The 14,592-nt window shown below is 33.5% G+C and overlaps 1 protein-coding gene across 13 annotated transcripts in view; it reads left to right on the plus strand.

The window, feature by feature from the left end:
* Positions 1–10,201, plus strand: part of OXR1 (oxidation resistance 1) — a 543,094-nt gene extending 532,893 nt beyond the window's left edge. For all 13 annotated transcript variants that reach the window (XM_086336281.1, XM_086336276.1, XM_086336273.1 and 10 more), the window contains 5 exons: positions 1,242–1,367; positions 2,147–2,299; positions 3,658–3,753; positions 6,281–6,354; positions 8,296–10,201. In XM_086336281.1, the coding sequence (XP_086192407.1) occupies positions 1,242–1,367; positions 2,147–2,299; positions 3,658–3,753; positions 6,281–6,354; positions 8,296–8,431 (585 nt within the window). In that variant the 3' untranslated portion in view covers positions 8,432–10,201. The remainder of the gene's footprint in view (positions 1–1,241; positions 1,368–2,146; positions 2,300–3,657; positions 3,754–6,280; positions 6,355–8,295) is intronic.
* Positions 10,202–14,592: the final 4,391 nt, after the last annotated feature.

Raw genomic sequence — 14,592 nt, forward strand, 5'->3', positions numbered from 1 at the left:
ATCTTTGTGATTTTTCAGAAATAACTATATATTTGAACTCATTTTTCAGTTTTGTGTATTATTGTGTGTTTTCCTCTTTCTTAATGAGATACGCTTTCCTGAATTTTTTTCTTTTAATGCTTCTCATGCTGCCTCAGATTTTTTTTTTTAACCTTTCACATCATCAAAATAAGGGTAAAACATGATGTGAAAAAATTAATATAGTTCTCATCAAAAAACAATACAGTTCTAGAACATGTATTGGTCGAAAATGTATGTTGTTAAGGTTTGGTAAGAAATCTGTTAAAAGAACAAAATAATTTAGCAAGATTTCATTCCTGTGTGGAATCACAGTCGCCGAAAATTGCTGCATTTTAGTTATCTGCTCCAATAGAATTCTGTTTTCCGATTTAAAAGTTTCATCAGTAATACTTATGTTTTCATATATTTTACTTTCCAATATGATTGCATTTTATAGATTAAATTAACATGAAAAAGTGCCAACATAGTACATTCTAAAAGAATTTATTTTGATTTAATGAACATTTTTATCATTTTAAGAATATCAGTGAGATCATTTTCATCAAACAAACATATACATTCTTTTAAGTGCATCAGATTGTTCTAATTTTAAAAATAGGTTTGTGAACAAGTTTTAGATGTATTGTTTGGTTCAATTAGATTTAAAAAATTTGTGTTTAGAAAGTAAAAATTTTAAAGGCATTTTAAAAAATAACAGTAACCTTTTCAAAGCATATAAATTTACATATATATGCACACCAATGAAATATTATACTTTTTATTGTACTGTTTTTTAAATTAAAATTAAAATTTTGGCACCCAGGAAGTTTTCTTAATTATATTTGGCAAATTTTGTTTCCCATGAAAAAAATAATCTCATAAAAATAATATCTTAAAATAGCACAGAGAAAAAAGCAGGCTAGCTCGCTCACTTTTGCCCTTCAACAGAAGTATAGTTTGCATGCAGTTTACCCTTTTTACACAGAAATACAGGGTTTATCTTTCAATACCTGTCCTTATTCATGTAGTGGATAAGGAAAATGTCTTCTTTAGCAGAAATCTCTTTCTACATTAGACATGCCATTGTTATTAGATGGAGCATCTTTTGCCTTCTACAATCCTAAATTAAAGCTTTAGCCACGTTTTTCAAGGTATAAGATTTGATATCTCTCAAAAGGCTAAAAATTTTAAAGGTTTGTTGCAGTTTTACATTAATATATTGCTTCTATTTGCTTCTTTAGATTACTACGAGGGAAGACATCAATTCAAAGCAGAGTACTCCAGTGAAAGCAGACCTGGAATCTGAATCTTTTCGACCAAACCTAAGTGATCCCAGTCATCTCTTACTGCCAGATCAAATTATAAAGGTATGATAATTACCCACTTTTGTAAAATTCTGAGTATGTGCCCATGAGAGTAAAATAGCTTCTTTTTAGTTGATTTAAAAACTGAAGAAGCAGAGCTATTGCTCCTGTTCTTACTCTTCAATGAAGAAAAAGTAAACAAATTATAGCAATTAATGTAATGGAAGATATTAGGAGATTTGGGTAACCAGACATTAAAATAAATGGCAATAGTAATTTAGGTGAAACAGGATAATAGCCAGTATTTAATTTCTTATTGTGTGCCAGTTACCTGCTTTATATAGGTTATCTAATTTAGTTGCTGCAGCCCCTGTAGGAGTTGGATGTTCTTATTGTCACATTTTGTAAATGAAGAAACTTGGGTTTAGAGAGGTTGAATAAATGTTCAGAGCCATACAGCTGTAACATATTGAAGCTTGATTTCTAATTCTGAGAGTCTTACTCTAGATTTGAGAGGTGTTAATAATCAAGGTAACAGTTCATCTGATATTTTTGTTAATTTGATACAGAGGATGCAAACAATAAGGAACCCATGTTTCTTGCCTCTAATGTATATATTGTTTGATATGATTCTTTTTTTGTCTAATGAACAATTAGTGTTTCATACCAAGAAATGTACAGACTTCAAGCATCTCTGTATCTTTCATAATGATAAATAATTTCTACTGTTACTTTCATAGCCTACATTTTATAAAGTATCATTTAATTCCAGCCGGCATTAGTATTCTGCAGATTGACAATAAGAAACTATCAAGTATGTGTTAACAATTTATTTTTCAAAGCTTACCAAGCATCTTCCACCAAGAACAATCGGCTATCCATGGACTCTTGTTTATGGTACTAGGAAGCATGGCACAAGCTTGAAGACCCTTTATCGAACAATGACAGGTTTAGACACTCCAGTGCTGATGGTGATTAAAGACAGTGATTGGCAGGTATGAAAAGTAACCACATAGACACCTTACCTTTTAAGAGATGGAAGTAGCAGGAATTTTAGCATATTCTTTTGATAAAAAGCATTAGTATATTTTATTAAGTTTATTTGGTAATTATTGAGTGCTCTTGATATGCAGGGCAGTGCTGAGTTCTGCAGAGGGATAGATATGAGCATGAATAATTAAAGAGTTCCTACCTTCAAAGAATTACAGTCTGGTTAAAAAAATATTAAAGTATGAGAGTATCTCTGATGCCAAGCAAAATACGCCTTAGTATAGTGAGAACCTATAAAAAGTAAAAGAGGTGTTTATATTGTTCATTTCTGTCTGGAGGAGATAAGAGTGAGGTTCAGGGAAATGGTGAAAATTGACAGTCCTGAAGTGTGGAGAAAGTTTTGAAAGTTAAAGATTATTGTGTGAGGATGTCAGATAAGCAAGAAACACATTGGTTATCTCTGAAGCAGTAGTTTCATAAATGGACAGAACAAATCTTTGTATCATCAAACCTGGTAGCTTCCTTTGGGGAGGTGGAGGTGGTTACATGGAGGAGGCACAAAGGGAGTTTCTGGAGTGCTGGTAGTGTCCCGTTTCTTAATATGAATAAAGGTTAAATGGGACTTTGCTTTGTGCTAATTCCATATCGAGCTGTATAATTATATTTTATACATATATTATTTACATACATACCTTACAATAAGAAAATCTATTTAAAAATTAAGAGTATGAAAATAGAATATAAGGGGATATAATCACTATAGAGATCATCAATCAAACTCTACATTCCCATTTCATGATCTGAAACCTTAGACCTAGAGATTGGAATGACTTGTCCAGGCCTCTTATTCATTGTGTGTCTTGTACTGTGTAAGGCCAAGGCATTATAATACTGAACAATTCAGACCCAAATTCTGTCCTCATGGAATTTACTGTGTAATGAAGAAAAAACTAGCATACCTTTTTAGTAGGAGAATGTTTACCCATGCTGGAGGGTTTTTGCTTTCTTAAGTTCTATAGTACTACAACAGCTGTTGTCTTTATTATACGTACATTGTCATCCTGAAATGTGTCTACCACTTTTTTAGATTGTCTTTTTTAATTGTTAAAATGAACATCTTTCTAGGTTTCAAAATGAGGAAAAATCTAGTATTTTCCCACTGAAAAACTGATATGTTTATACCTGCCAATAATATGAGTTGTTTAACAACTGATCATGCTTCTCTGTTAAAGTACAGATAGATAAAACTATGGTATATTTCCTTTTTTTTTTTTGTATTTTAGTTAAACATATATCATGGACTAATGCTTAAAGAAACAAATTGATAGTTGTGTCATTGAACATGCCTTTTTTTAATCCTTAGGTTTTTGGTGCATTTGCATCTCAGCCATTTAAAGTGAGTGATGGCTTTTATGGAAATGGAGAGACCTTTGTTTTTACATTCTGTCCAGAATTTGAGGTAAGGACAGTTATTCCAATTACATTCAGTTTGTGAAGAGATGGTATCATGAACAGAACATTCAGTCTGGAGTTTTGCATACTTGGATTTGACTCTCAGTTTCTGCCTTTTACTGTTAACTTGGCACTTTTTTTTTCCATTACCATTTTCACCTTCAACTTTCCTGTGGATAGAATGGGAATCATAAAATGTAACAGGGTTGTTTGAAAATTGAATGAAAACCATACATGTGTAACACTTGATGTGGTACCAGACACACATCGTGGGTCCAGTAAGAAGTATACATCATAATTACTATTTTGTTTATGAATCATCATTGTAAAATTTCTAGAAGCTTTAACTTACTAAATAAGTTTTAATAATGAAAGTCAGTCTTAAAAACTTAAAAAATAAATCATTTGGGTTTAAGTCAAAAGTGATTACCTGATTTTTCTTTATTGTGACTTGACTAAAGTAGATACATTCTAGTGCCAATAAGATCTAAAATTTTTAAATGTACCTAAATTTTAGTGAACGTGCAACTCCGTTTGAAGCATCGAGTGCAGTCTTAGTGTCTCTAATACAGTCTGATGCAGCATGTCAGACAGTTCCTAGGAGATAAAATTTTAATCTTGAAAATAGGAACCAACATAGTTGCTTAAAAAAACAAAAAAGAGTTGTCTTTAGGAACAGCTTCTGGTTAATCTGGTGAGCCACTTAAACCCAAGTTTGTTAGGAGAGTTCTTATTGCGTTACCAAATTCTCTTTTTTTCATGCCTTCCTGGTGGCTCAGTCAGTAAAGAATCTGCCTACAATGCAAGAGACCTGGGTTCGACCCCTGGGTTGGGAAGATCCCCTGGAGCAGGGTATGGCAACCCATTCCAGTCTTCCTACGTGGAGAATCCCCATGGACAGAGGAGCCTGACGAGCTGCAATCCATGTGTACGCAAAGAGTTGGATGATACTGAGTGACTAAGCACAGCTTATAGAAAGTGAAAGTCTCAGTTGTGTCCGACTCTTTGTGACCCCATGGACTATACAGTCCATTGAATTCTCCACGCCAGAATACTGGAATGGGTGGCCTTTCCCTTCTCCAGGGGATCTTCCCAACCCAGGGATCAAACCCAGATCTCCCGCGTTGCAGGCAGATTCTTTACCGACTGAGCCACCAGGTAGGCATGAACAAAATATAATTTGGTAGCACAAGAAAAACTCTCTTAACAAACTTGGGTTTAAGTTGCTCACCAGATTAACCAGTGCTTTCCATTCCTTCCATAAAACATATCAACTGACTCCTACAGCTAGCTGGAAGCTTGTAGTTGTTACAGATTTTGGAAGTTTCAGTTGTGCTTGTTTTCAGTCCTTTTTGTGATACTGTTTCTACTTGTTAACTAACAATGCAATTAAACAAATGTTATGTATCTATGAAAAAGTGAGTGTTAAAAGTTTATTGAGAACTATAATGAATACTTTGGAAAATGTTTATAAAGACGAGGTACTAGAAATTGATGTTGTATTAATATTACGTTTAGGTAGAACTTCCATGAAAGATTGGAAATATTTAAGAATATTACTAGAAGGTTTTTTTGGCTGCTCTGGGTCTTTGTTGCTGCACATGGACTTTCTCTGGTTGTGGGGAGTAGGGCTACTTTCTAGTTGTGGGCTTCTCACTGTGGTGGCTTCTGTTGTTGCGGAGCACAGGCTCTGGGGCCCGTGGGCTGCAGTAGTGGCAGCTCATGGGCTCTAGACACAGGTTTAGTAGTTGTGGCACGTGGGCTTACTTGCCTGGCAGCATGTGGGATCTTTGTGGATTAAGGATTGAACTCGTGTCTCCTGCATTGGCAGGAGGATTCTTAACCACTGGACCACCAGGGAAACCCAACATCCAGAAGTTTTTACCCTTGAATTTCTCAGATGTTTTTATATTCATTGCTCTTTAAAAAAATTGAAACTGGAAGTCATAAATAAGCATGTTACTCGTTTTTATGAGAATAATGATAGAGCAATTCATACCCAAAGAAAAGACCTTGGCCATAATCAAAATATTAAAATATTATCAAATTAATATATATTTATATTTGATGTCTCTGGAAGAGGGAACGGCTACCCACTCCAGTATTCTGGCCTGGAGAATTCCATGGACTGTATAATCCATGGGGTTGCAAAGAGTTGGGCACAACTGAGTGACTTTTACATCACTTAAATTTGGTGTGAAAAATAGCATATACTCAGTTTTTAGCTTATTTACTTTCTTTGACATTTCTCATTTAACCATCGAATTCTTGATACCTGTGTAGTCAGAAAAATTTGTATATATGAAGAAATAGTAAGATGTGTGTATTTAAATTATGTTGCAGTTGAACACATGCTTTCAAATTTAGTCTTAAAAACTGAAAGCAAAAGCACCACCCTTTCGGCCCAAACTTTTTCTGTTCTTGTTATTCTTCTTGCTGTCTGTCTAGGCTTTATTAACTATTTGGGATTCAGGAGAACTAACTATAGTAATAATTTTCATCTACATATTTAAAGTTTTTTTTTTTTTTTGTAGGTCTTTAAGTGGACAGGAGATAATATGTTTTTTATCAAAGGAGACATGGATTCACTAGCTTTTGGTGGTGGAGGGTAAGTCTCTTGAAAATTTGACTATGAGATTTTAAAAGAAACTTTAAGAATTCATTTGTGTTATTTTTAAATCAGCTATCTTTGAAAAGTTTTGATATTAGAATCCTAATTTATATATTATGAATAATTTTTATATTATGACTAAGAAAGTATGTATTTGCAGGAAAGTGCATAAGTGTAATATATGAAACCCTTGATAGAATATTTGTTTATTCATCTCAGAATGCTGTTTAGTTGATTCCCTTTCGATTAAAACCCATCTTCTAGAGTACACAGACTCCTTGATATTTGACAGAGAAATATACTAATCCCTTCGAGCTTCTCAAATTTTCAAAAAATTATGATGATTTATTCTTTCTTTCAATTTATTGTTTTTAAAAAAGGTCTAAATTTTTTCATATTATTCTACCCTGGAGACTATTTGGATTGATATTTTAGACAACAGAAGTTTGTTTTCCTGTTAAAAATTTTAGTGATCCCACCCCCCCCCCCCAAAGTTTTCAGGGCTTGTTTTCGTATTTATTTTGTTTTTAGCAGTATGAGTAATCAGCAGTTTGATTTGATTTGTTTAGCATAGCAAGCACTGCAGGAAACTTCGGTTTCTTATTCTGGTATTTCAACTTCATTTGGTCTGCATGGTGTTTGTAGATAGGTGGCTCTACTGCCTCCTAGCCCAGACTTCTTAACTAGCCCTTGGCAGATGTGATCTCCTTCGTTTGTTACTTCTCTGTGTCCTTCAAAATAAGACATAATACATGCTAAATAATTCCCAAATTTATGTAAGTGTTATTTATTTCCTATATTTGAGGATATATATAATAATAATAATTCATTCAGGTTACAGAATCATATTAGCCTGAATTGCATCATCCCAAGTCTAACAAATTCTCTTAACAACTTCTCTGTAGATAGGTATTTGGAAGACATGATTTCAGTGATTAAAAATTAAGCATGGTTATTATAGCCTTCTCTGAAGGACATAACTGGGTAACTAACAACAATGTTGTTTTTAGTTATTGGAATCAGCTTATGGTGTTCATATGTTCCATCTTTTTTGGTGGAGAGGGGCAGTCAATCAGCCCTACTCCAAATGGTAGTCTTACATGTGATTCAGTTAGTTCTCCAGGAAAGCCTCACAAGCAAGTGGCTTATAATTTCAAACTGTTAAGCGTGCCTTCAGTCTTTGAAAGTAATATACACAGTGTCATTAGATGTTGGCTGGAACTTGGTTTTGATGATACAGCATGATTCCAGCAAACTAAACTAACCATTGGGTCATTTGATAACAAATTAGAACAAGTTTACAGTCTTTGAAGGAGAGTATGGTCTCAGGAAATGGGAGGAAAGGACTTGATATTCCAGAATTCCAAACAGGAGCCCCAAAGAAATCAAAATCATGTAACAGACTGAATATAGGATTTAGAATCAGACCTGATTCAAATTCTCAGCTTCAGCACACATTATGTATGGGACCTTGAACAACTCAAGTCTAAAGTTTCCTCAGCTGTGAATTGGAGATTGAACCCTTAACACTAACCACACTTTTTATTTTAGATGATAGGGAGTTTTCATGTCTCTGAGAAACTCATATTAAATATGTTAAAATCAAACAGCAGAGAGAAATTTATAATACCAGACAAAGAATAACAGAGTAGTGCCTGCCTCAAAAGCTAATTCTTTGTGAAACTAATTTTAGAGGGTTCATTATATTCCTTGCTCTGTATGTTCAGTAATTTTATAATGGGATGAACAAAAAGTTGCCTTGTGCCAGTGTGGAAAGGAGTAGAGAATGGTTTGAAAAAAAGAATGAGTTTAGAGTTGCTGGATATTGAAATGTCTCATTAAATTAATATTTTATAGCCTCTGCAATAATTCTTTTATAACTTAGGGCATAAGTATTAAAAGACTCTTGTTAGAACTATTGTCTTCTATATATTACAGGGGAGAATTTGCCCTATGGCTTGACGGAGATCTCTACCATGGAAGAAGCCATTCTTGTAAAACATTTGGGAATCATACACTTTCTAAGAAGGAAGATTTCTGTATCCAAGACATTGAAATCTGGGCTTTTAAATGAATATAATGCTCTCTGTCTTAGCAGGATAATGGCCCAAACCTGACATAGACAAACAAGCATTGTTTGGAAAGTTCAAGAAGCAATACAATGTAATATGTAGCTCGTGTTTTAAAATTAGTTCGTATCACCATTTATTATAGCTATAATTTTGGAATTTATTTTTAAAATCATGTTTCTGTCCCAGACGTTTTTAGGTTTATACCATGGCATGGGTCCATGGAACATAACAGCTTAGGTTTTGTCAAAATTTTGGTAGCATTTTGATCATAGTGACCACCTCATCTCTAATCCATGTTTTCTCAGTCTCCTAATAGGATGGTGCTCTTTTGTTGAACCTATTTTGGTTTTTTATTTTTTAAACTATATTGATTGTTTTACTAAAGTAGTCTAACTTGAGATATCTAGGGAATGAATACATGATACTGCCGTTATCTGTGAGGTTGGCACAAATGACTATTGGACATGCTCAACCTAGTTACTCTTAGAAAAAAACACATGCCAAAACAACACGTACTTCATAGATCACTGAGTTCTAGTTTTAATTCACACTACTGCATTCTCTTTATTAATTTTGCTGGTAATCTCAATTTCATTTTAATAAAAATGAAATTTCAGGAGAATTCTGATTGTAATAGACCACAATGCACATGGTCTTCAGGTTTGGGCATATGCTTTCATCATTGAATTGTCTGATGAAGAGTTATAAAATGACAAAGGAGAATGAGAACTTGATGATTCTACTGGATTTAATATATCAAGCAAGAAAATATCTATTTACATATTTGTAGCTTAGCAGGGCATTATCATAACTAAAAAACTATGAAACAGATGCATATTTCGTCAACATATTGTGTCAGGTAAACTGTTTTATAGTTCTGTTGTTTTAGCCTTGTTGCACACCAACTCCCAAAATATAGGTTCCTATTCAAAAGGAAAAAAAAAAAAACTTGTGATTTTTTTAAGTGGTATATGTTATTACCATTAGCATTTGCTGTTACAAAAGGGCAATGATTATAGTAGAATATTGTAACTCAGTAGACTTGTTGAATATGCAGACTTACTGTCAAGTGACCTCAAAAAAAAAGAAAAGATAGAATATATCAGTAGTTCTTATCCTCTTTTGTAGGAAACCAATAATAAGCCATTATGGCAATAATTCATCAGTTAATTTCAAAGCTTCATGTTATGCAAAAAAAAAGAATCCTGCTGTTATACATGTGACAGTGACCTTGTGCTGAAATTTCAGCTATTCCAGATAAACATTGTATATTATCTTGTAAATTAATGTTTAAAGGTAGTTTTGTTCTTATAGAAAGTGTTGATTGCCAGGTTGCTTATAGCACTTTAAATTATTCTGAAAATGAAATTATAAGCCAAATATGTTGGCTTAAGTAGTTTTAGTTGTATAGTACTTGAATATATTTAGATCTTTTGAAAATTTAGATAATATCTAAAGAAAGCATAATGCTAATGAAAAAGAAAATCTGATATTCTATTTAATATGCTATTGCTGAATATGAATAGAAATGCAGGGCATCGTTTCTTTGTCTATGTAAAGCTCTCATTAAAAATTACTAACAGTGTATAGATTAAATGTTTACAATATAGGGAACTGTAAATAAATATATCAGTTTTCCCCCCTTTGGTTTTCCACAGCAGTATTATTGTCTTTGTGGAGTTGACTAATCATAAAAAAATCCTGTATTGGATTTCAGTTACAATAAGGTCATAGAGGTGTATACCAAATAAAATTAAATACATAAATATAAATTTGAATTTGTATTTATTGAATAATCAAGTTATTTTCTATTTAAGAAGTCTTTGATTAACCATTCTACTGTGTTTTACATGTGAAAAATGGTTCTAGAAACTGTGGTGCTTGTGGTAATATTAATAATGATGGAGGGATGAATTTAAGAGTCAGTTTAGAAAATGGGGATATAACAAGGTACTTGGCATGTGAGAAGCTCATGTAAGAGTGTTTGTTATTTTTAAATTATATCACTTTTTTTAGTGGAGAGTGCATAGCAAGGTAAGACTAATTTCATAAAGAGCTTTGTTTTTGTACAATGTCAAGAAATTTATTTTTATTTATCTCACAGGAGCAGTTAAGAAAATTTGAATAAAAGAATGACATGATCAAATTTCTGCTTTAAAGAGATATCTGTGAAAAATTATTAATAGAAAAAATAGAGACAAGGAGACCAATAAACAAGCCTGTTGAGAAGTCAGGAGAAAAATTATGAGGGCTGAATATGAATAGTAGCGATGGTGATAAGAAAGGAGGCATGTGTTTGAAAGAGACTGAAGAATTAGGGTTAAGAAGATCTGGTTATTAGGTGGATGTCAGAAAAAGTTAAGGATAGCTGTTGGGTTTTTAACTTAGGAATGGGGTACATTATTCATTGAGATGGGTAATCTACAAAGAACAGACATAATCAGCAGATAGGGAAGTTAGGTTTGTTGTGAACCTTATTATAATATAACATGAGAAACTAGAAAGTAGACTGGAGAAGTGGGGATTATTATTCTGTTCTGATAAATAAAAAAATTTTAAATCAACATCATATAGGTAGTTGTTGAAGCCACAATCTATGTGTGAGATATCTTTGGAGATTATAGACTGTTGAAAAGAAAATTCTTGAGATAAATTTTGGGGTATAGTAATATCAAGGGACAAGCTGAAGAAAAGGCTCTAAGCGTCCATCTCAAGCAGCTAGAAAAACAGCATCAAATTGAACCTAATGGAGATAGAATGTAGGACAAAGTAAAGATATAAGTAAAAAAATTTAGAACAAGCATACAAAACAAAATCTCAGAATAGTAAAATTGTGAACCTCCAGCAAGATTAAGAAAAAGACAAATCACTGTTAAGAAGAATTTAAATGGCGACATCATTGGGGCCATCAGGCCTTAAAAAGATAGGATATTGGGAAGAACTTTGCATCAATAAACCTGACAATGTAGGTGAAATGGAAAAATGTTCTGGAAAATAATTTATTAAAACTGACCTTGTGAAGAAATACAATTTTTGTATTAAAGAAATTGAATCTCTTAATTTAAAAAAAAAGTCCTTCCCACAGAAGTCTTAAGCTTGTATGTATGTTTCTACTGGGTAATGCTTTTTAAGTTTTTGAAGGAAAATAAAATGATCAGTTTTACATGAATCTCCCAGGCTGCTAAGAAAAGAGAGAACTTCAGTCTCTTCCATGATCATCTCTGTGGAAGCATAAGAAACATTTGATCAACTTCAGTCCCTGTTTATGATTTTTTTTTAAAAACTTAGCAAATTAGGGAAAAATTATATTCCTCAACCTAAAAAAAAAGTTATCCTTGAAAATTGTACAGGAATCATCATCTATAATGGTCAATTATTGAAAGTTTCCTCCCAGAAATAGGAAACCTGACAATAATAACTGCTTTCACCACTTATATTTAGCATTATCTTGGAAGTACCAACCATTTCAGTAAAGCAAGAAGAAGAAAAGGCATAAGGATTGGAAATGAAAGATATATCATTTGTATATGACATAATTGTGTACATAGACATTTCCAAAAAGATCCAACTGTTGAAACTAGTTGATTTAACAAGGTCACTAAAGACAAATTCAGTATTAAAAAAAGAAAAAAATATATAAAAACCTTTCTTTTTATTCTTTCTAAACCAACAATAAGAAAAGAAGCTTGAAGTACTGTCATTTTGTAATGCCATTGAAAATATCAGATATATAACAAAAAGTTAAAGACAAATGGGAAGATAAGTGGGAAGTATATACCATTAGGGACCATACTGATGATCTGAAGACATAATTGAAGGAAGTTATTTCTCTAAAATCAATCTGTATTGGCAGTGAAAATCTCAGCCAGAATTTGTGGAAATAAGCTATTCTGTGATTTAACATGGAAATGGAAATGCAAAGATTAAAACTAAAGCAACACTGAAGAATGGACTGTGGTCTTAAATACCAGATATGCATGATCTATTAAAAATATGATTAAAATAATGTAGTATTGGTCAAAGGATATACTAAATAACCAATCAAAGAGAGTCTACAAACAAACTGATTTTTTATTTATTTTTTTTATGGTTAATATATTTTTCTGTTTGTTTTTTTTTCTTTTAATTTTATTTTATTTTTAAACTTTACAATATTGTATTGGTTTTACAAAAACTGACACTGCTGCTCAGTGAAGAGAAAGGTCTTTTTGGTAAATGATGCCAGTTTAATGGGATATCTGTATGGAACACTGAATCTTAACCTATCTCATACTGCATGCAAAAGTTACAAGTTATAGATATAAATGTGAATGTCAAAAAATAATAATGCTTTTAATTTGAAAAGTATAAGAGATACTGGAGAATAATCATCATGACTTTAGAATACACATACATTGGGCAGAAAAGCATTAACTGTAAAGGGAAAATTGATAAATTATACTACATTAAAATTACAAGAGCTTTTCATCAAAAGAAAACATTGAAAATGAAAAGGCAATCAACAGTTTTTGTAATACACAGATCAAATGAAGGTCTCATATACACAATATATAAATGATTATGAATCAAAAAAGAAAGGCAGACTTTGTCAATTGTCAGTTCTAGAGCTGCAGGAGATGCCATCCTTGGGTCATGAAGATCCTCTGGAGAAGGAAATTGCAACCCTCTCCAATATTCTTGCTTGAGAAATTCCATGGACAGAGGATCCTGGCAGGCTACAGTCCTTGAGGTCATAAAGTGTCAGGCACAACTAAGCGACTGAGCATGTGCACGCCAAGAGTATTAAATTAGCCAATAAAACCTATTAAGTGAAGTGAGTTAACTTTGGAAAATTTTTTGCCAGTATTCTTCTAAACCTAACTTTGGCCAGCAAATTTTATTCCTTGTATGTACCCTACAGTAAGTTTATATTTGTTTACCAAAATATATGTACCAGCATGTTTACAAAATAGCTATTTGCTTGCTTTCTCTTCTCCCAGTCATATCCCCTCTCCCTCCATGTACTTCCCTGACTTACCTATGTTACTAAGTCTAATTCTGTTACACTTAATCTAAATGTTTGCTTGCATCCCCTAAGAACAAGGGTATTATTTTTAATAACCATAGTAAGTGATTGAGAAATTTGTATGCAGGTCAGGAAGCAACAGTTAGAATTGGACATGGAACAACAGACTGGTTCCAAATAGGAAAAGGAGTACGTTAAGGCTGTATATTGTCACCCTGCTCATTTAACTTATATGCAGAGTACATCATGAGAAACGCTGGGCTGGAAGAAGCACAAGCTGGAATCAAGACTGCGGGGAGAAATATCAATAACCTCAGATATGCAGATGACACCACCCTTATGGCAGAAAGTGAAGAGGAACTCAAAAGCCTCTTGATGAAAGTGAAAGAGGAGAGTGAAAAAGTTGGCTTAAAGCTCAACATTCAGAAAACGAGGATCATGGCATCTGGTCCCATCACTTCATGGGAAATAGGGAAATAGATGGGGAAACAGTGGAAACAGTGTCAGACTTTATTTTTTGGGCTCCAATATCACTGCAGATGGTGACTGCAGCCATGAAATGAAAAGACGCTTACTCCTTGGAAGGAAAGTTATGACCCACATAGATAGCATATTCAAAAGCAGGGACATTACTTTGCCAACAAAGGTCTGTCTAGTCAAGGCTATGGTTTTTCCTGTGGTCATGTATGGATGTAAGAGTTGGACTGTGAAGAAGGCTGAGCACCGAAGAACTGATGCTTTTGAACTGTGGTGTTGAGAAGACTCTTGAGAGTCCCTTGGACTGCAAGGAGATCCAGCCAGTCCATTCTGAAGGAGATCAGCCCTGGGATTTCTTTAGTAGGAATGATGCTAAAGCTGAAACTCCAGTACTTTGGCCACCTCATGTGAAGAGTTGACTCACTGGAAAAGACTGTGATGCTGGGAGGGATTGGGGGCAGGAGGAGAAGGGGACGACAGAGAATGAGATGGCTGGATGGCATCACTGACTCAATGGACATGAGTCTGGGTGAACTCCGGGAGTTGGTGATGGACAGGGAGGCCTGGCGTGCTGCGATTCATGGGGTTGCAGAGTCGGACACGACTGAGCGACTGAACTGAACTGAAGTGATTTAATTCAGGAAATTTAACATAATCCAGTAATATGATTTAATTAAAAAA

This window comes from Bos grunniens, chromosome 14 (genome assembly GCF_055505025.1).
Source record: "Bos grunniens cultivar Pamir isolate PY7600 chromosome 14, Bosgru_T2T1.0, whole genome shotgun sequence".
In the NCBI taxonomy this organism is placed as follows: domain Eukaryota; kingdom Metazoa; phylum Chordata; class Mammalia; order Artiodactyla; family Bovidae; genus Bos; species Bos grunniens.